Genomic DNA, 25,000 nt, shown 5'->3' on the forward strand with positions numbered 1-25,000 from the left:
GGGAAAACAGCCTGCTTTCAGCTAAGCCAACATTCCCCAACTCAACGCTCACCTCCCACAATCCTGAGCCAGCCACCCATCCGGAGGGCACCAAACAAGGAAGGCTCATTCAGATATCACAGAATTGTTTGCTTTGGGCTTAGTGGGTCATGATGGCTCATATATAAACTAGGCTTCAGCAAACCGCAGGGAGCATGCTTGGTAAACCAGCCAGGAGCATAAATTTCAGGATACGATGACAGCATTAAGAGGCACTCAACTTTCTGAGAATAATCAGTTTGCTTAGACCCAGCCAAGAGAATTGGATGAGAAAGTGCCAATTGCATCAGAAACCAAACACAGAACTGGCTCCTCGAAAGAAAGGAGACAAGAGAACAACGCCGACTATTTGCTTGGTAAGAAACCCCGGAGAGTTATCTTTTTTGCATCTTTTCCGGCACAGCTTTTCTTTTCTTCCTGGGTGTTAAAATCCTTGGCATAATGCCCTCAAATAATCTTGCATCCATTAAGAAGGGAAACCATTCATCTCAACCTTCCTAAAGACAAAAGCTTTGCAGAAATGCTGCTGGGTTCAGCTAAAATAGATTCTGCACCTGAGATTCTCATCAGCAGCTCCTGTTATAATAGTTGTCCCCAAATCTGATATTTGGGCCTGAAATCCTTGCAGTAGCAATGCATTTGACCGGGGACTTCTGATCACTGAGCTTTGATAACAGGGGCCAAATATGTTTATTGCTTTTATAAATATTTAGTTTTTAGCATTTCACAATATTTATAGCTGGAGCGGTATTTGATGTTTTGAAATCTATGTTAGATTACAATAATGTTTATATCTGACAGGGCGTAATATTGTTACATTAGATAATACGTATCAAATGCATACAATTTTGTTGTGTTTTATCCTTGACTTGCAACCTATTTAAGAGTTCATAAATGCAACAGTGATATTTAGTATTTGACAGTGTATACTGTATGATATTTGATAGCATACAATCACTGAGCATTTTGTTTGACCCCAGTCAGTATTAAAATAATTAAAAGATGCTGACAGGTTTAAAGTGCTCACATTTTGAATTTTATCCCAGCCCATACATTTCCTTTTCCTCTGCAAATCTTTGCAAAACTCTGTTTCCTTTTCAGAGAAGGCAGCCAGCCCTGAGACCTTTCTGCTGGCCCCCAGATTTTTTGCTGACCCGAACAGCTAAAAATCAGCAGCAGTAAACATAAATGTGAACTGTAACATTGATTTGACATTTCTTTTAAACTCAAGTCCCCTTCAAGTGGAGCTGGACTCCTGGTGATTTCATGGACTCATCCATTTTCTTTTCTTTGCACCTGCCTTTTTCCAGGAAACTTCTTAAACTTCTCAGTCTGGCCTATAATCCTGCAATTTGTGGTGGTCACCCAGTTGTGGACTAACTATTGAGCTTTCTTCAAGCTCAACTGAATTTATTACAAGCAGCTGAGCCTCACCTTAAATTCCCCCTCCACTTGAAATCCAGGAAAAAATAATCCTGCATTTTCTAGTCCCACATATTGTCTGTCAACATCCCAGTCATTGCCCCATCTCACCCATAGCCACCAAAGGGTGACCTCCCTGTAGTTTTCAAAACTAAACTCAACATATATTCTTATTTTCTTTGTGCAATCAGGGCAATGACCTCCAGTGGAGGAGAAGGGCAAACTCCCTTGCTAGAACATAATGAGCTAGAAGAATTGAGAAAGGATTGCACAGTGCCTTCCCCAGGAGCCTGACAAGACATGGACATGTGCTCTCCAACTCAGATTAACAAAGGATTATGCCCAAAAGTTGCATAAAGACTCCTCTGCTTTCCATCATGAATCAGGACACTCTAAGATTCAGGATGTCAGTGGCATTACAGGAGAGAAACCAGCTATAGTTGGACAGCATGGTAGGACCTCTTGCCAACAAGCAGAGCTTTTTGGGGACCAGGCCATGCACCCTGGTGAGAAACCATGGCAGTGTCCCAAATGCAGCTGAGGAACTTTCAGGGACCTCTTGACCCTTCGCCACCATCTCAGGAGCCACTATGCCAAAACACGGTACCAATGCACCGAATGCAGATCGCACTTCCGGCAGAGCGTGGACCTCATCAAATATCAGCAGATTCACACCAAGGAGAGGCCCTACCGGTGTCGGGAATGCGGGAAAACTTTCCGTTTGTGCTCAGCTCTCTATAGGTGCCACCAGGGACACAGTGGGGAGCAATCCTTCCAACGCAACATTGGTGAGAAAGGATTCACCCAGAACTCAAGTCTGGCACAGCACCATTGGTTCGTGATAAAAGTCTGCGGTATGTCCAGAAGTTGAAAGCACGAGCAACACTTTTTGAAAAGCTAGGGATCCTGCAACACTTCTGCTTTTTTAAGGGTTGCCTTCGGTGAAGCAGAAAGTGCTGTAAACATGGAATCGGAGACCTTGAGATATTCCTGAGATTGTTTCACAGTCAAAAGAATGCAGAGTTATAATCCCACCCCTGTTGCACGATGAGAGGCTGGGAATAGCTGTTTGCAAGGGAGAACCATCATGCGCCCTATGTCTTCTACACATTAGATGGCCCTGAGTTCAAATTTTGAAATCTCCAGGTTCAAAGGTTAGGTTAGGGTTAGGGTTGACATGCAAACCTCAGGAAATCATTACTTGGCGACTGATCGGGGAGAGGAATAATCTAACCCTTGTGTAAGATAACCTCTGATGCTCCTAGGATAGTGGGAATCACGCCAAAGAACTTTTTTATGGCGCAAAAGAGCCATTGTCGTGCATTTATCCTTTTGAAAGGCTTTTCGATTTCTCTCTTCTCTGCAGTTGCTTCCTCAACCATTCAAAAGATACGGGTTTAAGGGAAAAGTACTATGGATGATAAAATGATGAAAAGCATACTTGGCTGCAAAAGGTGTTGGAGATGAATGTCAGCCTTTGGACCCGTTTACGGAATGCAGCTGGACAGGCCGCACCAAGTTAAGATACTGAGGGGCATCGTTCATTTGACCCTGATGTGGACGGCCCTGTCCGGCAGGTTGTAGATAATGCACGCAAAGCAGTTTCCGGCAGTGAGCTTAGGGAAAGCCCCTCCTGCTGGTTGGTGGTTGCCAGATATTTTTCCAGTAATAGGCATAACAAGCACGACTTACAGCAAAAGACGGGATGCAAAGGATTGTGACAAGAGAGCACTGCAAAAGTAAGAATTTCAGCACATAGATTTTTCCCTCTTGGTCTCCAGCTTGATAATGGCATTTGCACAAATCTTTCCTTTCCTTTCCTATCCCTTCTTTCCTTTCCCTCCTTCTTTCCTTTCCCTTCTTCTTTCTTTTCCTTTCCCTTTCCCTTCCCCTTCTTTCCTTTCCTTTCTTTTTTCCATTCCTTTCTTCTTTCCGTTCCTTTCCCTTTTTTCCTTTCTTCTTTCCATTCCTTTCCCTTTTTTCCTTTCCCTTCTTCTTTCCGCTAAAATCCCAGGACAAGAATCCACAATGAGTATTTGCCAGGAAAAACCAAAGTTGCAGGAGCTCTTATGCTTTCAACACAGCTCTATGGCGCTCTGCATAGTTCTCCAGATGTTTCCCAGATTCTTGCCTTGGGCAGGGGGTTGGACTACAAGACCTCCAAGGTCCCACCCAACCTTAGGAGGATTCTAGGATTCGATACAGGTGGTGTTGCAGCAGGAGACCCCGTCGGTTCAGGACTCCCACTAGGATTTCAGGGTTCCCTGAATTGATTCAGTCAAGAACGGGCTGATTGTCTATATTACTACTCCCCTACGAAGGAAGGAAGGAAGGAAGGAAGGAAGGAAGGAAGGAAGGAAGGAAGGAAGGAAGGAAGGAAGGAAGGAAGGAAGGAAGGAAGATTGACTTTGGGAAGGAAGGAAGGAAGGAAGGAAGGAAGGAAGGAAGGAAGGAAGGAAGGAAGGAAGGAAGGAAGGAAGGAAGGAGACCCTTCAAACCACTTTTATGTGAGATGGGCGGCTATATAAATACGATAAATAAACTCCCATTTTTGCCCCAATCTGGGCAATGGCTCCCTTGTCCTTTGGGCTGCAGAAATCCAGACCCTTGGGAGTTGTGTTTGTTACGAGTCCTCACCAGCCCTCCAGATGTGACGGGCTACAACTGCCATCGTTCCCAGTGGTCCTAAGATCTCATGGCACCAGTATTAAGGGGCAGTGGTGGGGAAGTTTAACCCTTTTTTTAGAAGGGTGATGAAGGCAGCGGATGGAGAAGATTTTTTTTCCTACTAGATTTCACGTTCAGGTCACTTGAATGAGTTCGAAATCACGTGTCCCACTTTCAAGGATCCCATTCCAAGGGTCTCTGGAGGGGCCCCCAAAAGAAGCTTTTTAAGGGCCTCAGATATACTTGATCACCTCTAAAATGGCATTTTCCTCTCCCTCTCTTGCTCCACATTTTGCCATTCTTTTTCTTTTCCCTCTCGGCCTTTACCTTTACGATGGATATGCAAAAGAGGGAACATATCTGTCCATTGTTGAAGCTCCCTTAGCAAATTTGCATGCTGCTAACTCCAAGGCTGACAGGGTTAGAAGCACAGTCTGGAAAAAGACAAGCATTTGTCCCACAAGGCAAGCTGAGGACCGTCATCGATGGAGCTGCACCCCCTGGATAGAGGAGACCCTTCCACTGGTGAGTAAGCAGGCGCTCTTAAGAAAGGTTCCTCTTCAAAGGGAGATGGGAGGGGAGCATCAACCAGTTCAAAAAGTTGACAACCCTTGGATCAAACTGTCGGTTCCCTTTTTTCTCTTATCAGGAGACAGAGTTATATGACTTGGATTTTGGAACTTGTGTGGGGAGACTTGGGCTTTCATTGCTAAGAACTTAGGTGATGGCTTTGAGAATATCTGTTTTTTCTTGCCTAGCTTAGCTTTGATGTTCAAAATGACGGTTGGTCTCAATTGCTGAGTTAAGCTGTAAAAGTTTGATGTCCGGGTTCACACCCAAAGCAAATGTGCAAGTCAGGCCAATATGAGGATAGAAATCAGGAGGAGGAGGAGGAGGAGGAGGAGGAGGAGGAGGAGAAGGAGAAGGAGAAGGAGAAGGAGAAGGAGAAGGAGAAGGAGAAGGAGAAGGAGAAGGAGAAGGAGAAGGAGAAGGAGAAGGAGAAGGAGAAGGAGAAGGAGAAGGAGAAGGAGAAGGAGAAACCACCACAGCAACACAAGCTGTCTGACAGGTTGTCCTTGCAACAATATTCAACTACTTGCATATTAAATCATAACTGACCAGGCTTCACCTGTTAGATTTCTATTTGCTAGTTTTATCCTTTGTTTTCCAAAGTCCAACTAGGCTTCCTCTTTTCCTTGCCTTTCCCTTTTCCACAAAAGCATTCTGCTTCTACCTCCCACCAGCCTGATGAGCTGGTTCTCTGGTTCTGGTAGGATCGCCAACTTCTCCCTTTCCTCCTATAGCCATGTCTTTAGTGGAGGGATGACCTGTTGACTTGTGGGGCACCACAGTCCGAGGATCTTTTGCACAACAGCACAGGGAGGTGGATGGGATGGGGGGGAAACTAGTCTTTTTGGTAGCAGAGCAGTTGACGAAGCATCTATTAATGGGTAAATCCTGAAGGTCCACCCAGATGTCCCAATGACCATCGAGTTGGAACGGGAACTTCAGAGCATTTAGTCCACCCCTTTCTTAGTGCAGGAATCTGAATTAAAGTCTCCCTGATTGATGGCTGCTTAGCCTCTCTTCGAACACATCCAGCAAAGGGGAATCTACCAGCTCTCTTGGTCGTTGGTTCCAATTGATTGGTTGGTTGATTATGTCCCATCAAGTCAGCATCAGTTCCTGGCCACCACATAGACTTCCTCCAGGACAATCTGTCCCCAACATGATGCTTCAGGTCTTTTAATGGTGCTCACATCACCTCTGTAACTGAATCCATCCACCTTGCTGGTCTTTCTCCTCTTTGTTTTGACCTTTCTCAGCATCAGAGCCTTCTCCAGAGAGCTGGGTCTCCACCTAACATTAGTTCCAGTATCAAACTCTTTTTAATAGGAGAAAGTTTCTCCTAACTTTCAACTGGGATCTGCCGGCCCTTTCACCTCACACCGGTCATTCACATTGGGACCATACAAAAGAGTTGATGGCTTTCTTCTGTGTGTATTTCTTTCTGCCTACTGTCATCTATAATTTTCCATAGGAGATTGCTAAGCACCGCCATACTGCTCAATACCTGGTGATTTCTACGCATCCATACAGAAGCATTTTGCCATTCCTTTTGGAATGTTGGTTTCCCAGTTTAGTCTCTATCTCCTGGTGGTCTCCTACCCAAAAAAATAACAAACAGAAAACACTTTGCACTGTTAGGGAAGGCTGTGGAAATTCTGTTAATGTAGCCTTCCAATACAGTAGAATTAGCTCATCCGGTCGTGTTTCCTGTCTGACCTGGGAAGGCTCACATCAGTCTTGCAAGTCTGATAGTACAAATCTCCCGCTGTCTCTTTTACAGCCTGAGAAGTTAGGTTCCTTCCTGAGTTTCTCTCTCTTCCCGTTTTGCAGCTCTGGGCTCTGTCCTCTCTTATCTGATCAGCAGCGTCTCTTCTCCCCCTCTCCCAAGGTCATTCCCACCAACATTATAATTAGTACTTGGATGAGACAATCAGATCATCCAGAGGGTTAGGCTACATTGGGACGTAGGGAGGCCTCAGGAAGGTGGCAAAGCCAAAGAAATTGCATGGATGGGTCCCAAGTCCCCAAGAGCGGAACTGGATGGAAAAGGAGTTGACCATCATCAGACTATTTTTGCTTGTTTCTTCTACCGCCTTTGCTTACTACCTGAGATAGCCACTCTGATGCTTCAGAAAAAAACAGAACAAACTTGATCAATCTTCCTGACCTCAAGATCTCAGGGAAAATAGCTTCTGCCTGCTGCAGAAATGTTCTCATTTTCATTCTGGACCAAATGCATTCTTGGCTGTCTTTCTAACCGCTCCTTCGCCTCTGTCTGACCCAAGCCTTGCCGCCGAATGGGGTGGCGGGCGGGCAGGCAGCGAGCACGTCCGATCCACCTCGTCATCAGAATTGGGTTTCCTGTGTGGCCTGGACGCAGCCAATGAAGAGAACTGCTGGCAAAGGAGATGTGTGTGTGTGCGCGTGTGTGAGCGCGTAAGTGCAACTTCTCTTGCAACAGACGGAGCGGTAAGCCAGCCCTCAGGCCAGCAGCCAAACTCAGCTGCAGCAGAACCGAGATAAGACCTCTTGCAGGCGTGTGTGCCCGGAGGAGGAAGCACAAGAAGGAAGACAGAGCCTACTCCCCAGTGTGCTATTTTCCCCTGCCTTTCTTTCTCACACACACATCAAAGCAAGTCACAGTGCCTCTGCACCAATGGCCGTGCTCTCCCAAGATGCCTGTGGCCGTGTGCCTGAACCCAGCCATTGAGCAATGGGATTGGAGGTGTTCCTGTGCAGAAGGAAAGAAACTCCCCTGCCACTGAAGCTCCCAAGATCAGATGCTTGGTAACGTCTTTCTTTCTGTCCGTGGGGTCGTCCGGAGCAGGCTGTAAGGTGAGTAATGAATGGGACAGGAAGGATTAAGGTTGGAAGACTGCCGCCTGGCCAAGACGCAGCTTTGTTTCCCTTTAGGAAGTCTTCTGTTGCAGACATCAGCTGGAGTTTTAAATATTTCAGTTTCTGGCAACCAGAAATAAGAGAGGGGAGGGGGGAATGTAACCGCTAGCTCCTGTTCTATTGATCAGGGGGCACAGGAGCGGAGGCTGGTGGGAAAGATGGCAACCACCTCATAGACAACCACCAACCTTGATGTCATGAGAGGGACGGGCCAGGAAGTTTAGGGGATGTTCTGGAAAGATCATGATTAACATTTGGGATGAATTCTGTCTACCTTTTGGCTGGCGTGGGGAGTTTTTTGGGGCCTTGTGTTGGTTTTCTGCTGAAATTTATCAAGATACCTTACAGTTGGGTGGCTTCACCACCAGGCTTCAACAATTGTTGGAGGCAGCCAAAAAGGGTTCAGGGGCTGCATGCCGTTCATGGATTGTGGGGTACCAGCCCTCTTTTGAGGAAATGAAGTGACCGTGATGCAGAATTGTCCCATTGCCCGCCACCGCTTGAAGAAAACAATGGAAACATTTGCGACTTTCAGAGGTTTCATTTGGTCACCCTTAGAGTTGGCTTCCCACTGTCTCCTTTTTCTTCCAAGGAAAGAAACGGAGAAGAACATGCATGGGGCATAAGGTTGCCAAATGACCTCAAAAGCCTCTGCTCCTGCACCCTTAACAGCTGCAAAAATCAGTTGAATTTGGCAGGGTTTTTTTTCCCAAGAAAGACCCTCACCTGTTTTTATCAGCAGATACATCTACAGCCCAAAACGTTACAACAGGGAGGAAGTGTAAATGCTGACCATGTCACCCTTGTTTCCCTTGGAAGAGTGCGGTGTAATTTTACAATAAGCTGGAAAATAACACATGAATCCTTTTTTTTCCCCTTCTGGGATGGGAGAGGCAGGTGGTGGCACCTCACGAGCTGTTAACACATGCTGAAAGTTGTTCCTGTTCCTCTTTGCATCTGAAATAGATTCTTTAGAAAGGGGCGTGTTACTAGACCTCGTTGTGAGCCAGTTCCTTGGAAATAGGGGGGCTGATAACAAATGCTGAACTTTGCTCCCACTCTTCTTTGATTTGCAAATGAATTTCCCTGGCAAAAGACCCATTCTTTGGAATCCCGCAGATGGCTAGACCATTTTGCAAAAGGACTAACCGGTCACCCAATTTGCAGGTCCTAATTCTACCAACTCTTTCTCCACGTGGGAGTTCCAGGAGAAGCTTACTAATCTTTCGCACAATCCTGCTCTTCTCTCTTTAACCACACAGGCTGGCGTGCAAAAATCAACACAAGCCAAAATGGTTCCCATCACTTCTGCCCTCATGCCAGAAAAAGCACCCGCTATTTTACGGAGGCTTGTAAGGCTCCTGGTTCAAAGCTTCAAGGAGCTTCAGGCTCCTGTTCAAAGAATGGAGTCAGGAGAGATAAGCTGGCAACCCAGGTTTTAGACCGAATTTTTCTGCTCCTTCGTGGCAATGACTCAACGTTTCCAATACCCACAAGCCACATGAAGAGTTGATCCCTTTCTGGCCAAAGAGATGAGTGGGAAAATCGCAAGGAAATGATCTTACAAAAACAAACTTGCATAGTAGAACTTCAAATGAACTCACAGTGCTGGAGGTTGTCACATCTTGGGGGGGGAAAATGCTTGCAGTCTTCATCGTTTTAGCATGGGGGGACCTGTTAAAAAAAAAAAGTCAGCGCTGGTGGAGATCTTGGGTCCTGCAAACCAGGTGAAAGGGAAGAGTGAGAAACCCTGTGAACCTTTTTTTCGTTTTTAACCTGTTCAATCGCGTCCGATTCTCGGAGGCTGCCTGGACTAGTCCCTGCAGTTTTCTTGGCAAAGTTTTTCAGAAGTGCTTTGCCATTGCCTCCTTCCTAGGGCTGAGAGAGAGGGGCTGGCCCACATGACACAAAAGGAAGAGCAGCTTCAAGAGAAAGTCAGAAAAAGCAATCTGGAGGAGAGGGGGAAATGCCACAAAATGGGAATCAAATCAATTGCCTTTTTGTAGGCAAACGAGCCCCCTCCCCATAAAAAAGACCTGGCTTTTTACCAAGGCACTACAATAGGCTAGAATAGAATAGAAAGAATGGAATGAGGATAATTGGAACTAAGGGGATGATTTAAGGCGCAGGGTTTTTGTTTTGGTAGAATCGTTTTATCATTTTATAGTTACCGGTTTTACCATGGTTGCAAGCCACCCAGAGTCGTTTAAGGTGAGCGGCCGTGTAAATCTTTTAAATCAATAAATTTGCAAGCCATCCCAACTCGGAGGAAATGAAATTGAACGTTTTTCCAGCCCCTTTCTCCTTCTGTACTAACAGGCTTCTGGCTTCCAGCACTGGGGTGTTCACGGTTGCAATGTGGGACTGGAATGAGATCTAACTCGTTCGCCTAGCCCTTAACCCCCATAGGAATCAAAGTTAATAATTATTGGGGACAGCATTCTTAGCAGATAATTACAAGATGCAATCGGTGTCTGAGATTGACGCATGCTTTCACGGGACCTGCTAACTTGATCCAGGTCTGTGTGAGGCTCTGTTGGTACAAGCCCGTGCACTTCCAGAGCAATTCATTTGATTGAAAGACGCCCACTTATGGCTTGGAATGATGAACGGGAATGCTAGAGGACAGGGATCCAACCGTTCCTCTTGGCATCATGAGTTGGCATGAATGGCAAGGCCATTCGTGAGTAGCTGGTCCATCTGGAACCCCCCTCAAGTCAAAGCAGGCGAGGCCAGCCCAGCAACTCATGCAGAGGGACAACAGGGAACTTCGTCTGAGGACAAACACTTCCAGGATGTCTCCTAAAAGAACGGGGTGGCCTCACCCCTTTCAGCCCATGGTTTGTTACCCCACAATGGATCCCGCTAGATGTTTCACGAAAGCGTACCTGGAAAGCAAGAAGAAGCGAGCCTCTGAGCGGTGCAAGCATTTGAGAATCAGGGTTCAGCTGCCTCTGACTATGGAGGTTCCATTGTAACTTTGCTTTGCTCATGGTCTCTGATTCACACCTGCGAATTTGTCCGAACCAGCCATTTAAGAAGCTATTGGCTCTTGTTGCATGCCACCTTGCAGGTAGAAACAAATCCTTTTTCATGGTTCCCAAATCACTGCCTCTCAATGTCAAGCAGTGGCCCAACAGTTTAGTAGCATTTTCGCCACCTTGGAAAGAGAAAATACGCTATTTTCTTTCTATTTATCCTTCCACTTTCCATTCACTATGGGCTGTCCTAGGTGAAACAAAGGAGCACGTTCTCATAAAATGTGAGCTTTGCAGGGTCTGACTGGCACAGTGAAAAATAGTCCTCGTACCCACTCAGCACTTTCTTCCTAACAGGAACAGGAAGCCTCTTCTGATATGCAGGAAAAAAATGGGTGGGAACTTTAATTCAGAAGCATCCGAATGTCAAGAAGTGCAGACGTGAGCTTGGCAGACTCAGATCGAAACACTGGCGTAATCCATTGTTCTGTTTACTTGGAAATCATGAGGGCAGGATGAAAGCAAAATCCTTCCCCTCTTTTGCTGGCATTAACCTCCTTTATTCAAAGGTCTGTGGGGGACCTGCCCTTTCAATTAGCGTGGTGCAAAAAATCCCGCTGCTGCTTTGGTGTTTTTTGGAGTTGTACTACACTCAATCCTGTTGGGTCGGAGGAAAGAGAATGTGCTTTGAAATGTCCTGCAGAGGAGAAGAGAATTTCAGATCAATTCTCATGTATAGAGTGGGGTGTCCTTGCAATTATTTAGCGAGGAGGGGCCGAGGGGCATCTGTCTGGACATCCTGCTTTTCCTTGCCCTGACCTCTTTCCAGCCATCTGCAGCCTCCATGACTTTTTTCCCTTCCATTCAGTCCCCAGAGGAGACCACAGGCTACAGCTTCTTCCATGGGGCTTCTTCAGAGGAGGAAGGGTGAGCAGCCAGGGAGGCTGCAGAAGAATAGAGAGATGGGGAATAGACAGTCATCTCTCCAGTCCTCTCTGGCTTCCCACTCTCCCTTCAATCCCAAGGGGAGACCTCAGGTCAGAAATTGTCTTGTTGGACTTCTTGAGATTCAGAAGGGGATAAGCCAGGGAGGCCACAGAGGTATAGAGAGATGGGGACCAGAAATCTTCTCTCCAGCTTTCTTTAGCCTCCCTGGCTTCCCACCCTTCTATTCAATCCCAAAGAGAGGCTTCGGGATACAGGGTGGTATCCTAGAGTGGTATAGGTAGGGAGGCTGCAGACGGTTGAGAGATGGGGAGCAGAAATCCAGCCTTCTGCAGTTTCCCATGTTTCCATTCAATCCCAAGAGAAGATGGAAGATATAATGGAGAAATCCCTTCCATGGGTTTTTTTCAGAGTGGACAATATAAGCAGCCCAGGAGGTGTTTGAAGGAGGGAGAAAGGATTCCCAGAAAACAACCCCACCAATGTTGGTGCCCTCCACCAAGAAGGTCAGCTGAGAAAGATCGCAAGAGAAATCCCAAAGAAATCAGATCCTGAGAATAAATAGGAAAAGAGATCCCATCTTGCAGGGGAAGAACATCTGAGAAACAGTATCAGCCCTGCCCAAATGTTGGTCTTAGCATCCAGCTAATCCCCGAGCTACCATATCTGGGCTGCAGAAATACAGATGACCACCAGGTGGCAGCGAAGACCACTGAATGGTCATCCAGATGTTTGCAGCCCAAGCCGGTTGGCCTGTGTTACCTGATCTTACGGGCGTGAGAAAGCGCTCCTGAAATTGTTAGCCTCGAGATGGTGCTGCTGTACAATAAGGTACATCTCGTTTGAAAGAAAGGTTGCCCATTCCAGGCCCAGACTGGAGAAGTTGCTTCAGCAGGAAGGCCAGACTTCTGAAAGAGATTATTCCCTGCCCACGACCTTGAAAAACCTGCAGGTGTGGTGGGTAGAAACGGTGTAACCCTTTCCATCCCACAGTCCACCCGGTTGGTATTCTGAAGTCGGCAGTTCCACTGTTTTTAATTCTGTTGAAAACTTCTTCAATAAAAACAATTAAAAAAAAAAAAAAGGAAGGACATGTCATTTTGCCCTTTTCTCAGCATTGATTATCAGTGAGTTATTCCGTTGTTCTCACGTCACATAAGAGAGCAAAACTCATCCACGCTTGAAAGAGCCTGCCTGCTGATTCTGAAATACCCACAACGGAGAAGCGGCGGGTGAAGATGACAGAATTTGCAGAAATGGCAGGGTTGATTTGGTTGATTAGGGAAAAGACAAAAAGTACATTTATTAGTGATGAGAAACCCGTTATAGACTTCCTGCTGAAAACGAGGAAAAAAAAGAATTGTTGACTTATGGATTTGATGATTAGGAGGGGCAGAATATGGGAAGAAGAGAATTATGATGTAATCTTAAAGAGGGAGGAGAGGCGAAAATTTCATTTGTAACTGCTGTAAAGAAGGTCGGAAGTCTCTTCGTTATGTATTTTTTCTTTTTTCTCTAGTTACTTTCTTCGTTCCCTAACTGAGGTTATAGCTATCGTCACTCTTTTTCCTTACTCTAAATGGATACTGTAGGTTTGTCTTTCATTATTGTAAAAAAATATTTTCATGAAAATGATAAAAAGGAAGAAAGAAATGTTCTTGGTAAAAGAAATGCAGCAAAATTCACACACTTGTGGAAGAAGCAGCTGGCCGCTGGTCTCTGCCTGAGTCAGTGTTCAGAGCAGACCTCCTTCCAACAGGGCAGCCCCGAAACAGAATCACATTCTTTCCTTTTGAAACTAGCATTTTTATTCATACATGGGCGTTATTTGCTAGGGGATAGGGAAAAGCTCTGATCGATTGCCCCATTTTAAGGCGAACCCCATTTTTCATCTCAAGAGCTCCTAAAGCAAACTTATGCAAGGTTAGCCTTGCAACCGCTTGATCAGGGGAGGTTGGTTAGTGGCTGAGCAGGACATCTCTAACCCACTCCTCCCATAACTTTTTCCCCTCGTTTCCTTTGCTCTTCACAGAAGAGGCTGATCAGCAGGAAGAAGTCACGATGGAAGGCCGAAAGTCTCCTTTGAAAAGCCCCCAGAAGCTTTCTCTGTTGTCCTCCCCAGTGCGGGCCGTGATTCGTCTTCGGAGGACGGCCCACATGCTTAAAAAAGGCTTCTTGCCTGGGGACACTCAGGTCAAACTTCTCCAGCGGCAGCTTTCCTTGGGCAAACCCAAGTTAGGCAGTGCCTCCAACCAAGCTACTTTGAACAATTCCCAGTACTTTACTTTTGACCCCTCAGCCCCGCTCCCTGTGACTAAACCCAGCCGGCGAAAAAAGAAGGCGAGGAATCCCCGAGTGCTGTATCCAGAAAGCTCCAGAAAATATCTCCCAACTGAGCACAAGAGCAAAGCGAAGAGGTTTCTCCTCTTGCTCATGGCCATCATTTGCTTCCAGATCCTCAACGCCATTGAGAACTTGGACGATAACCTCATGAAATACGACCTGGATGGGTTAGAGAAGACCATGGCCCGGGAGGTTTTTGGGCAGCCCTTTGTAATTGAAAGGATCATGGGATTGCTGAAAGATTACTTGGCCACCCACGTCCATAACAAACCTTTGGTGATCTCCTTCAATGGCCCAAGTGGAGTTGGGAAGAGCCACATCGGAAGGCTTCTAGCTAAGCACTTCCGGTCCGTCATTGGAGCCCATTTTGTGCTTCATTATTTCAAGATGCATCACTGCCCGAATGAAGCATCCATTTCCACATGCCAACTGGAGTTGTCAGAGACAATTGGAGACATGGTAGCCAAAGCTGAAATTGAGGAGATCATCCCGTTGTTTATTCTGGATGAGGTAGAGTCCATGCCTGCAGCTCTGCTGGAGACCCTTGGTGGGTTTTTCCAGACGAACCAAACCAACGAGTACCTCAATGCCGTGTACATCCTCATCAGCAACCTGGGGGGGGAGGAGATCACAAATCACTTTCTCCAGAACATCTCCAGTGACCCGTTCCACCCCCAGAGGAAAATGGAAGAGCTACAAACCTCTCTTCGCCCCATCCTGAGTCACGTCCACCCTCTTTGGACATGGGCGGAGATTATTCCATTTGGGTTGTTGGAGAAAACCCACATCTTGAGCTGCTTCTATGAGGAGATGATGAGTGAAGGGATTTACCCAAATCCAAGTCACATTGAACACTTAGCTGGCCAACTCAGCTATTATGAAAAGGCAGGGCGGGAATTTGGAATAACTGGTTGTAAACAGGTAGTAGCCAAAGTCAATCTCCTATAAGGACAGATAAAAATCCAGGTCATGCAATCACTTGGCCTCACTAATAGAATTTTACCAGGAGTCCAAAGGTCCGTGTCTCCCATATTTTCCTCACTTTGGCCATCTATGTCTTCAGAGATACGGATAAGGGGCAGTACCATATTTGTGTGGAGTTCAGTTATGGATACGGTGAGATGGGACTGGACCAAGATTCCATAGCTTACTTTCCAAAAAAGGGGGTGTGGCTGTAGATGGATAGGGCGGGTTTAAGTGGGTGTAATTAAATTAGAATGGGTGGGACTTGAAGAGTGAGATCAGTAGATTGGTCCTTCCTTCTCTTTCCTCATTCATTGTTGTTTGTCCAAACAACCTTGCAGATTTCCACAATAAATAGAACTTGATACATGTCTCTTGTCTCTCTTCTGATGAGCTGCCCCTCCAGATGTGAACAGTGAAAATGATGGCCATCCTTCCAAGCACCACCTTCCACCATCAGACCCTTTCTGTGGCCTTGGGTGGTTTTTTCACAAACTTGGAGACTCCAGCTGTAACCCATGAGTTTGAAATGGGCTTCTCTCCAGCTGTATCATCTTTTTCATGGAGGCAATGTGAGAGGTTCCCTTAGAAAACACCACCACCCTGGTCCAGCTAGGACAATACAGTTAATGCTGAATGAAAACCAGGATGATTTCTAGGGGTGAATTTAAGACCTTCTAAAGGCAGCATCTTCGCCAACCTTGAGCTGTTGTTTTCCACCTGAAGATAAGTAAGACTCTAGTCTTCGTGGTTTTGCATAAAGAGCTATGTGAAACTGGAATCTTCTTGCTTTATACCAAGTAGACCCCCCTGACCCCAATTTTTTTCCCACTCCCACCTGGCAATGCAGGAAATAGGAATTTTGCAATTCAGCTGTAGCCCCCCCATTCTGCCAGGACTTAAGACCTATAATAGAGCACACCAGATGTAGGGTAAAGGGGCCCTTTGATCTGCTGGAATATAGCCCCCCCCCTTCTGAAATCACCAGCCTGTCTCAACTAATTTCTCTCCCATAGAAATTGGTGATGAAACAACAACGGGGAAAAAAAGAGATGTTCCAAGGAGTAGAAGCCCAATTAAAATGTGAGGTTGTGTAGAGTAGAAGCCTGCTTTTTCCAGTGTCAAGTTGTGAAAACGTTGGCCATGTTCTCACAACATATTTAGCCTGGTTACTGAAGTCACCCATTTTCTAGATTCACACAACCCATTGGCTCATTGAAGAACCACACAGGCTGGGTTTCCAGGACGCCATAAGCCCTCGCAGCACACCTTCCTATTAACCAAGATTAAAATGAAGCCAGTAGAGTAAATTGGGCAAAAGCAGCTGTTAAATCTGGAGCTAAACTGGCCAAACATTCTGGGCCAAATGCAGCTTTAGGGGTTTTTTTTAAAGAGAAAAATGGTATGGGTGCAATTTTAAATAAATGCATAAAAAAAAAAATTAATCCCAACCTGTCCTCCAGCTCCAGTTCTGCAACAGGGACTTGTCCAGCTGGCATTTTTCTTCACACCACTCCATGTTCCTCTCCATCCTTCCACGATGAAGCAGCCCCAGACTTTGCCAGCGGCTGTGAAGTCCAAAAACAGCCTTTTCCTTCTGCAGTTGATCTGGCAGTTGTGTTGACTCACGACTCTACTTTTTCATCCTTTTGAAAGGGCCCGTGGTGCTCTTGTTTAAAGCCCCACAGGAGGGCTTTCTCAGTTTTCAGTCTGTTGTTGCAAAGTTGGGTTCTCTTATTCTGGCGGGGCTCTTGCATGAGTTTGATGCCATCTCAGAAACAATATTGAGGAGGGGGATGGAGTTACAAGGGGAAAGCAGCATTGCAGGTCTCATGAGGTCTCGCTCCCCAGTTCTAGGGTTGGGGGCACCTGGCATACAGCAGCCTGGGCTTTGCTCCAGAAACTGTGGTTTGAAGGAAGAAGAAAAGGGAGGTGTAGTTTCTCTCTGAAGTTTGCATGATGCATCATTCCGGTCCGAGAAATTCTGAAGTCTTTCCAGCCCTGACACCATTTCTCAGGGCTTTGAAGAGCGAGTAGTCAAGGATGCAAAACCAGTCTTTGTACCTTCGGCTACCTGGGATAAGTTGAGTAAGAGAAGCTGATCCATTCCTCCAAGGGAGTCAGTGGAGGCCATGAGGACAAGGTTCCAGCATCTGTTGGTATTAATCACCACTGGGAATTCACCCGCCTTCCCCCTTGTGCCATAGGAGAAACCACTGGCATCTGAAGAAAGGAAAAGGAGAGAGTCAGCTTGAGAAGGCAACCAAAGCTGGTGAAATTAAATTTCACCTTTGAAAGTTGACTTGACATGAGAAGACAGTGTTCCTTCAAAGCCCTTGGGCTGGAAGAAGTCATACATAACCATCCTCCGTCTAACTCTCCCTGCCAAGCATTGCTAACCCCTAGCATCGTCAGCGTCAACATCTGGCTCCTTTTCCACATCTGGGCCTCGCTCGAACGATAGCTGTCGGGCTTGCCTGCGCAGAAATAATGGAGCCACCTCCACCCTCAGAGGCTTGGGGGAAAACAGCCGAGCCCCTGAGAAACAAGACAGAACACAGAAATACCCAGACGCCGAGCTTAAGAGGATGGGTGCCTGTAGGAGGAAGAAGCGGGCACATTGAAAAGGGGTTGGCGTTAAAGCTGAGGAGCCCAGGCACTGGCGGGAGGACAAATCAGATTTTTTTTATTGCCCTCCAGGCTGGACAGCTTGGATATTGCTTGTTTTTATCCATTTAGGCGTACGCGCATGAAATATTTATCAGGGACTCCTTAAAGGCTTCCACCGAGACTGGCAAGAAACGTTTTCAACGGGCTAAAATCATGGGAAAAGGATACAAGTCAACGCACACCCAACCCTGAGTGGAGTTTAACTCCAGGTCCCTTAAAAAGCCCAGCCTCAGGGAATGATGGAAACAGCATGGAAGGGGTTTACTGCTGCCATCTTCCAAGGTGATTTCTTTTTCCGTTTCCCAGGTAAGTCTACCACTGGGAGACTTCCTAGTGGTCTCCCATCCCTTTCCAATCTCCTACGCTTCTGAGCCCAGACCAGGTAGAATTTCTGGACAGGCGTATATGTTTAAAAGGCCTTAGAAGACGACGCCTGAGACCATCTATGTGGCAGTGGGGAACGGTGTGAAAGAAAGGCTGAGAGAATTGGAATCCAGAAGGCCTGAATTTAGGAACTCTGGTCTGGGCCTCTTTAGGCTGTTTTGTCTGCCTCCCCTCTGTGCTTCTTTTGGGCATCTCCCAAAATAACATGAAATAAAGAAAGGTTTGGGAAGACCCCAGGGCAAGAGGAACTCTAGGGAGGAAGAAGACACAGCCCACCCCACCACCTCCCACGATTGTGCAGCTAACTAGGTCCAGTAGATGGAGAGAAGTGAAACGGACTAGCTGCTGGTCCCCTATCTAAACCTCTTACTCCAGAGGAAGGGACTGAAACTGACCAGAACAGAGAAACTGGCAGGGAAGCAGCAAAAGCCACAAGCAAGTGACCTCTCTGATTATTTCTGGACCCGGCGGTGAGGAAATGTGAGGCTGCTCCCCTCAAAGATGAAGATCCGTTGTATAAAACTGTTAAAGCGAAATCGTGCAAAGAAATTCCTCTTCTTCTTAAGAGATGAGTTATGGGGAGAAGGGAGATGATGCTTTATTTAGAGACAGTGATAAGCTGTTAAAACATCCCTCCTGGGATGAAGGAGGGAGTTACTTTTTCTTTCTCTTTCTTTTTTTTCTTTCCCCCCTTTTTTTTCTTTTCTACACTCCCCCCCCCCCGCTTTTTTGTGTTTTTCTGTTTGCATTTTTTGTCGTTTGTCTTGACTTTTATTCTTTTATTCATTTATAATTCTTAATAAAATTATTTGGGGGAAAAAAAGCAAAGTAACTGCTCTTCTTCTGAAAAAAATTGAGGGGATCTGTTGGTCTCTCCTCTTCCTGATTAGAAGTTTGGTGTCCAAAAGAGGGACAAAGCAATCCACGCAACCAAGTTTGGGTGGACAGGGCGAACATGGGAATGAGACGAATAACAGGGGGGGCGGAATAGTGGCCAGAGGCGAAAGAGTGAGATTGGGCTTCCCAGCACCCCCAAAACATGTCTCTTTCTTTAAATCCATATAACCCAATCTTGTTACGTGTTCTCTTGAGAAAACAATCCTATTATTCCAGACTCCGTCTTCAGGCCTGCAATAAACTACAGAACTGCAGAATTACATCACCCCCCGTCTCCCCACCCGAATGAATAATTTGAGGAATGCTTAAATATTTCCTTTCTACTGACACTTTAGCTGACCCAAATGTAGCCATTGCCTTACTGAGAATATTGGATTCGATTTTCTTTCCTTTTTGCGTGGAATGGCAAAAACATTCACGCCTTCCCGACGCCATCCCCTTGGGGTAAACAGCAGTTGGAGAGTGGGTGTAGGATTTTAATTGTCAAAACAGAACGGTAAAGGAATCAAGGTTTGTCAGGTACCTTCAGGGCAGTTTTTAGTCCTGGCGGTCTACTACTGTACGATTTTCAAATTGCAAAGGAAACCCTTCCAAAAATTCTGCATTTCTGCCCAGGCTAATCGACAATAAAGCCAAGATGCGAACTGGGGCTGTCTGGATAGAAGCACGAATGCTAGTTCATGAGAAGGTTTTCTTTCACTCTCTTCTGTATTGGTCAAGCCCACTTCGGGTCCTGCGATCCGTTCTGGGCCCCTGATTTTAAGAAAGATTCAGACTTACTGGAAGAGACAAGAAGCGGGTCAAGGCACTGCAAGTGAAGCCTTATCAGGAGAAATGGAGAGACTTGGGTACGTTTCGCATTCAGAACAGGCGATTGTGGCAGGGATAGGACGCTCCTTTTCACATGCCTCTGAAACAGTGACTCTAGAAAAAGGAAAAGACCCGCCCTGTGTGCATTCGTGGGTGTCTGCAAGCTTCGGTTGCTTTGGTCAACGTGGAGAAAGCAGTGTCCTGCCATTGTCGCCTGGTCCATCCCTTCTGGAGGAGAACACCATGACGTACCAAAGTGGGGGGCTTGCATTGAATAGATGATCCTGTGGATCTGTTTTACTACCTCCCCCCGGAATCCGCTGAATGCTCTTAAGTTACAGAAGAGCGATTTTCAGTTGAATCTGATGACTGTTCAATGGGGGATCAGGAACCAAGGTAGATGGTGGCGTGACCTTTGATGGTCAGGTTCATGCAGAGACTGGGCAGCCATCAATCAGGGATGCTTCAATTCTTGAGTGGGGCAGAGGATTGGACTCAATGCCCAAAGTTTTAGGAATCTAACTTCTATGGAAAATCATCACACCATACCTTACCCTGGGTTTGTCAAGATGTTGTTCATCTCATGATGTTCCAGTCATACACCTGCCCCCTTGTCACAAGTTGGGGACAACTTTAGAGGCATTGGTGAGCAAGTCCAAAGCTTCTCCCCAGTGTTAATTTCTGGGTTTTGAACTGGGTGGATTAAAATGGGATTGACTGTTCTGTTTCTGCTGATTCTTCTGGTAGCTTTAGAGGGAAAAGATCTCTTCAGGTCAAGCTGGATGATTCAGTCTCTTGCAACAACTGTCTTAAACTCCCGTGCAGAAATTGGAACAGGCTTGTCCTCTTTTGCTCCTTGGGACAGGAGTAAAACATAGCAAATGAAAATGACGAGGAGATAAATGATAAACAGTAGGAAGGAACATCTCTGATACTTGGTGATGGTTGGTAGAACTGATCAGGAATAGGTTCCTCCTGAGGCTGAAGAAACTGGATCTCTGTATTCTCTACTAGTGACCTATAGCTTCTTCATAACATCCCCTACTGGATGCTGAAGTGGTATAAACTGTCCTCATTACTGCTGATTTGGTACAACGATGGTTGAATGCCTCCAGAAGAGGCTTTTAAGTCACTAGCGGGGAAATGACCTAGGTGAAGTTTGTGTGTGTTTTGCGTTGAGGAACTTGCACCAAGCAACAACATCTGGAGGAAAAACACAGGTTCCCCCTCACCCCCTCATCCAAGAGGAAAAATGGGGTGCAATTATACTTACAAAGAAAGATAAAAGAAATATCTGGCAAGGAATGTAACGTGTCAGCCAATACATCGCAGCCTTAAATGTTGCGGTCATGGATACCTAAATGGAGCAAGAGTGAAAATGAAGTTGCGCTCCCCCAACACGTGCCAAGAAAGGTCACCGACAACATTAAGGATAAACAGGTTACGTCAATGGTTGAGTATAAGCAAACTTATTTTCTCCGCAGCCTGCGTGGATCATAAATCAGTTTGGTGGTTGAGGTGCATTCTTCTGCAAAAAAGCCGATCCTTTCTCTCCCCGCGCAGCCTCGTGGGGATTGTGACCTTAAGCATTTCTCCCTTCCTTAGGTCATCTTTCTGATTTTTCATCCCTGCTAGCTATGAGTGGATTGCCTGGCTTAAACCTTTAGACTTTCCTCCAGATTCAAATCTGGAAGAAAGAACTTTTCTCACCTGTGGGTGTGGACAGGTAAGCGATGCATACAGTCACCTATGAGTCAGGACACCCTCCCTCCTGGCTAATATTAGTAGGCACCAAAAGTATTTATAGCCTGCAAAAAGGAGAAATCTGATCATCAGAACTCCAAGAGTCTAAAATCTTGGCCAGACCCTTCTGCATTATTCTACCTTTTGCCTTCCCCCGTTGCAAATAAAGGGGCTAATTAAGGAGTTGCTACCTCCACGACCAGCTCCTGGGATTCTTCTGTGGCAACCCTATCATCCAGTTGAAGATGCCCAGTCTGGCAGAAACTGCACCTGTCTTTGGAGGCTCGTCAGCAAGGAGTACCTTGGGCAGATCTTTGAAACCCCCCTCAGAAAGGTATCCAGTGTACGCCATACGGAAAAGCAGAAAACCCAGCCGAATTCTGTACCCCCCACTGGGGAGGAAGCGTCAGCAGAGGAAAGAATCGGACGCCACCAAAAAATGGCTTTTCTTTTTGACCGGAGTGGTTTTTCTGCAGATCCTGATGGAGGGGCCTGATGAAGAACTGGAAGGCTCTAGCGAGGACAAGTGGCAGGCTGAACCATCTAGCCTGCAGCACCTCAAGCCTCCATGCAATTCTTCAAGGGATGAAGCAGCAGCAGTTGAAAAAACCCCACCGCCTTCTCACTGGACTTTGAAGGAGACCCATTTTTGCAAGATACCATACCCAGCATTTCAGCAACCATGATAGGAGGGAAAGGGGTCCAAAATAATCCATGACCCATCCAGATGTTTTGGCACTGGTCCAAGGAAAGGAGATGGGAGACTGATGCTCAAAGACCTGGGGAAAACATTGCGTAAAGTTTCAAGAGGAGATGGAATCGGTTCACTGATTGAAACAGAGGTGGCTTCCAAGATCGTAGGAGAACATCAAGGAGAAACTGCAAGTACCTAGTCCTGAAATGAACAAACCAACACCTATATTAGCCCTTCATTTTAGAGTCTGAACTTTCTATTTCATGGGAGGCTCTAAATAATTGCATTTATTACCCTGCCAATTAGAGACCTGGATATCTGCTTAAAAGTTCTATTTGATACTGCTTGCTTTGTTTCTAAGCTGGGCAATCCAAGGAGCTGACAGCTTATCTTTCCAGGTTCCTGAATTTTTCGTTCTATTTATGCACTACCCTTTTGATCTCATTTAAGATGTTACTGTGGATTGCTAACCCTCATCATTCTTCAGTTTTCTCACCAGAGTCTTGAGGAACTGAATGTCTGAACTGGGTTGGGTTTCAGGGAGCATCCAGCTGAATTATCTTCCTAGATCTGTATTTGTCAATATTGACCAGCAGTGACTCTTGGAGCTTTCAGACTGGCGTTTTCCCCAGCCCTCCTTGAAAATGGCAAGAATTTGCCTCCACTTTCTGCCTGCCAACAGATGTTCAGTCATGAAGCTGCAGCCAATGAAAAATATAGTGTATCTTTTTAGCGCTCTGTGCTAATTAAATGAGTGGAAGATTTGTAGAGAATCCTAAGAATGTTGCAAGGGGGGGTTGAAGGTTCTGAAGCATAAAATGTTGGACAGAATGTGTCATTCATCATTTGGCTGGCGTGCTTCTGATACATGGAACATCAGAGTAAGTTGTGTTTTGCTAATTGGCTGGGGCTAGGCTTGTGATCCAGACAAGAGGGTGGCAGATGTCCCTGCCAAAACAAAACAAAGGAAGTTCTGGAGAAGGTTGGGAAGATGTTCCTTTGGACTTTAAGGAGTGGATGCTTTGATGACTAACAAAGAGTAACATGATCATGCTACTGAAATTTGGTGGGATGGTTGGAGATGCACCCTTTCCCCAGATTCTCATGCAGTGATCTATTTCTTCTTATGTCCTCCAGCCCACCTTTGAAGCAATTGGCATTTAAGGGTCCCTCAATGGCTCTGCTGTAGCAGAACTCTGGGGCATGGAGGGACATTAAAACAGTGCCTCTCCAATCCAGGTTCCTAGGACAGAAGACAACTCTGCTGTCATTGGCTTGCCCTTGGCAGATCAGCATGGTCAATTTTCTCTCAAGCATCTTGATTCTCCAACCATTGCTTCTTGGAGTCTTTAGTCATCCGAGGATTTTCAATACTTCTGCTTCCCCCCACCCGCGCCAAGAGTGGTCTTAGAAGAAAATGGACAGGATGCCCATCTTTTAGTACAAGCTAATAAAAAGTTACTTTTTCTCTATTACTTGACTCCTGAGTAATTGTGTCTCTCTGTTGTGGTCATTTCCTCTCCTTTCCCCACCATTTCCCCTCATTTCAGAGCTAAAACAGCAGGAAGGGTCCCCTATTCTGTGCTTCCCCAATTTATTGGGATAATGACACTCCAGTTTCCCAGCTTGTAAAACCAAGATCTGTTTTCCCTGGGAGGGAAACTGTTGGGGACTACATGAAATTGGTAGCAGTGATCAAAACAGCCTTAGGTGCTGGCATCTAGCATCTCTTTCGCTCCCTCCCAGCAAATGTTCCAATGGTTCTTACAAAGGTTTGAATCACTTGGTGGCAAGGATTATTTCAAAGGAAGTCTAAGAGTGGCCAAGATTGAGGGGTGGGCTGGATTAATCCAAAGGCTGTAGGTTGGTGACCTCCTGATCAGCACAGCCCATTTTCAATCCATTTCATTTTGGCTGCCATTTGATGCTGGTTACTAAATTAGCAACTCAACAGCCTGGACTGGCACCAAAGACGATGCCTTGAAAGGAAGCAATGTTTTGTGTGAACCGCCCAGAGTCCCCCACTGGGGGGAGATGGGCGGGGGAGAAATTTAATAAATAAATAAATAAAAATAAATAAATAAAACAAAACCAGTAACCCAATGCAAGGTTGATACAACCTCACTGTTGTGTGAACGCAACCTGTATCTCGGCCCTATAGAATCATTATTTCTTGGCTAACGTATCAACTGGGGGTAGACATTGATCAGGTGGAAAAGATGGTAGCAAGTAATAACCCTCTGAAAGTGTAGCATGGGCAATCCATTTGGGACAAGTTCTTACAAGCAAGTTCTATTTTCATTGGTGTAATGCTAAAAAGAGCATGACTGTACCCCATAACACCCTGGCACATTATTCAACCTCTCATAAATTCGCAGAGAAGAGAGGTTGTCTGTTCCAGCAGGCGAGATCTTTGCACACACACCCTTCGTTCCCAGGTGTTTCCTCTAAATAGCTCTTTAGTAAGAGCTATTTCTGCCACCCACTTCACCACATAATAATCCTAATTGGAGGCCTGCAGATAAGATTGTCCCCCCTAATATGTGCAAAACAAATTCTGCAAGCTCCATAACTCATAGACAGTCTGTCTCACACTTACAAGCACATGGAGGTGGAAGATTTGCATGGAAGAGAACATCTGTGGGTTTGCCCTATTCAGCTCTATTGAGATGTTTGTTTCAGGGTTTTTTCTTAGCTTGCCTATGATTTCTAAGGTCATGGACTACTTTAAGTGTCACCATAAGAGCCAGCGTCAGCAAAATCCTTCACTCCTATTGCCCCACCCAGGATATTCTTTGTTAATGGAGAAGATTTAGACCCTTAGCTAAGGATCTCTGCTTTTGACCTCCTTGCCTTGTTTATAGAAGCTTTTTAGGAGAACTGGCTCCTTCAACTTCACTGCTAGCCAGATTGTAAATTAGAAAAAAACAGAGAAGGCCTAAGAGAAGGTCAATTGATGCAATCAGATTGTCATCTC

General features: G+C 45.9%; 1 protein-coding gene across 3 annotated transcripts; it reads left to right on the forward strand.

The window, feature by feature from the left end:
• Positions 1 to 144: 144 nt before the first annotated feature.
• On the forward strand, positions 145 to 15,204 carry TOR4A (torsin family 4 member A). Of its 3 annotated transcripts, XM_025166312.2 has the most exons (4): positions 145 to 395; positions 1,653 to 3,200; positions 4,478 to 4,653; positions 13,552 to 15,204. In XM_025166312.2, the coding sequence occupies exons 3-4, from the start codon at positions 4,614 to 4,616 to the stop codon at positions 14,808 to 14,810; spliced, it is 1,299 nt and encodes a 432-aa protein (XP_025022080.1). In that variant the 5' UTR covers positions 145 to 395; positions 1,653 to 3,200; positions 4,478 to 4,613; the 3' UTR covers positions 14,811 to 15,204. The 3 variants fall into 3 exon arrangements, with proteins under 3 accessions (XP_025022080.1, XP_007420662.2, XP_015743487.1); XM_007420600.4 differs by lacking the exons at positions 145 to 395; positions 1,653 to 3,200 and having other exon boundaries at positions 3,869 to 4,653; XM_015888001.3 differs by lacking the exons at positions 145 to 395; positions 1,653 to 3,200; positions 4,478 to 4,653 and adding an exon at positions 5,102 to 7,533.
• The last annotated feature ends 9,796 nt before the right edge of the window (positions 15,205 to 25,000 follow it).

The sequence above is a fragment of the Python bivittatus genome, unplaced genomic scaffold (genome assembly GCF_059951505.1).
Source record: "Python bivittatus isolate LINGU-HERP-01145 unplaced genomic scaffold, Pbiv_v1 ctg000160_np1212, whole genome shotgun sequence".
In the NCBI taxonomy this organism is placed as follows: Eukaryota; Metazoa; Chordata; class Lepidosauria; order Squamata; family Pythonidae; genus Python; species Python bivittatus.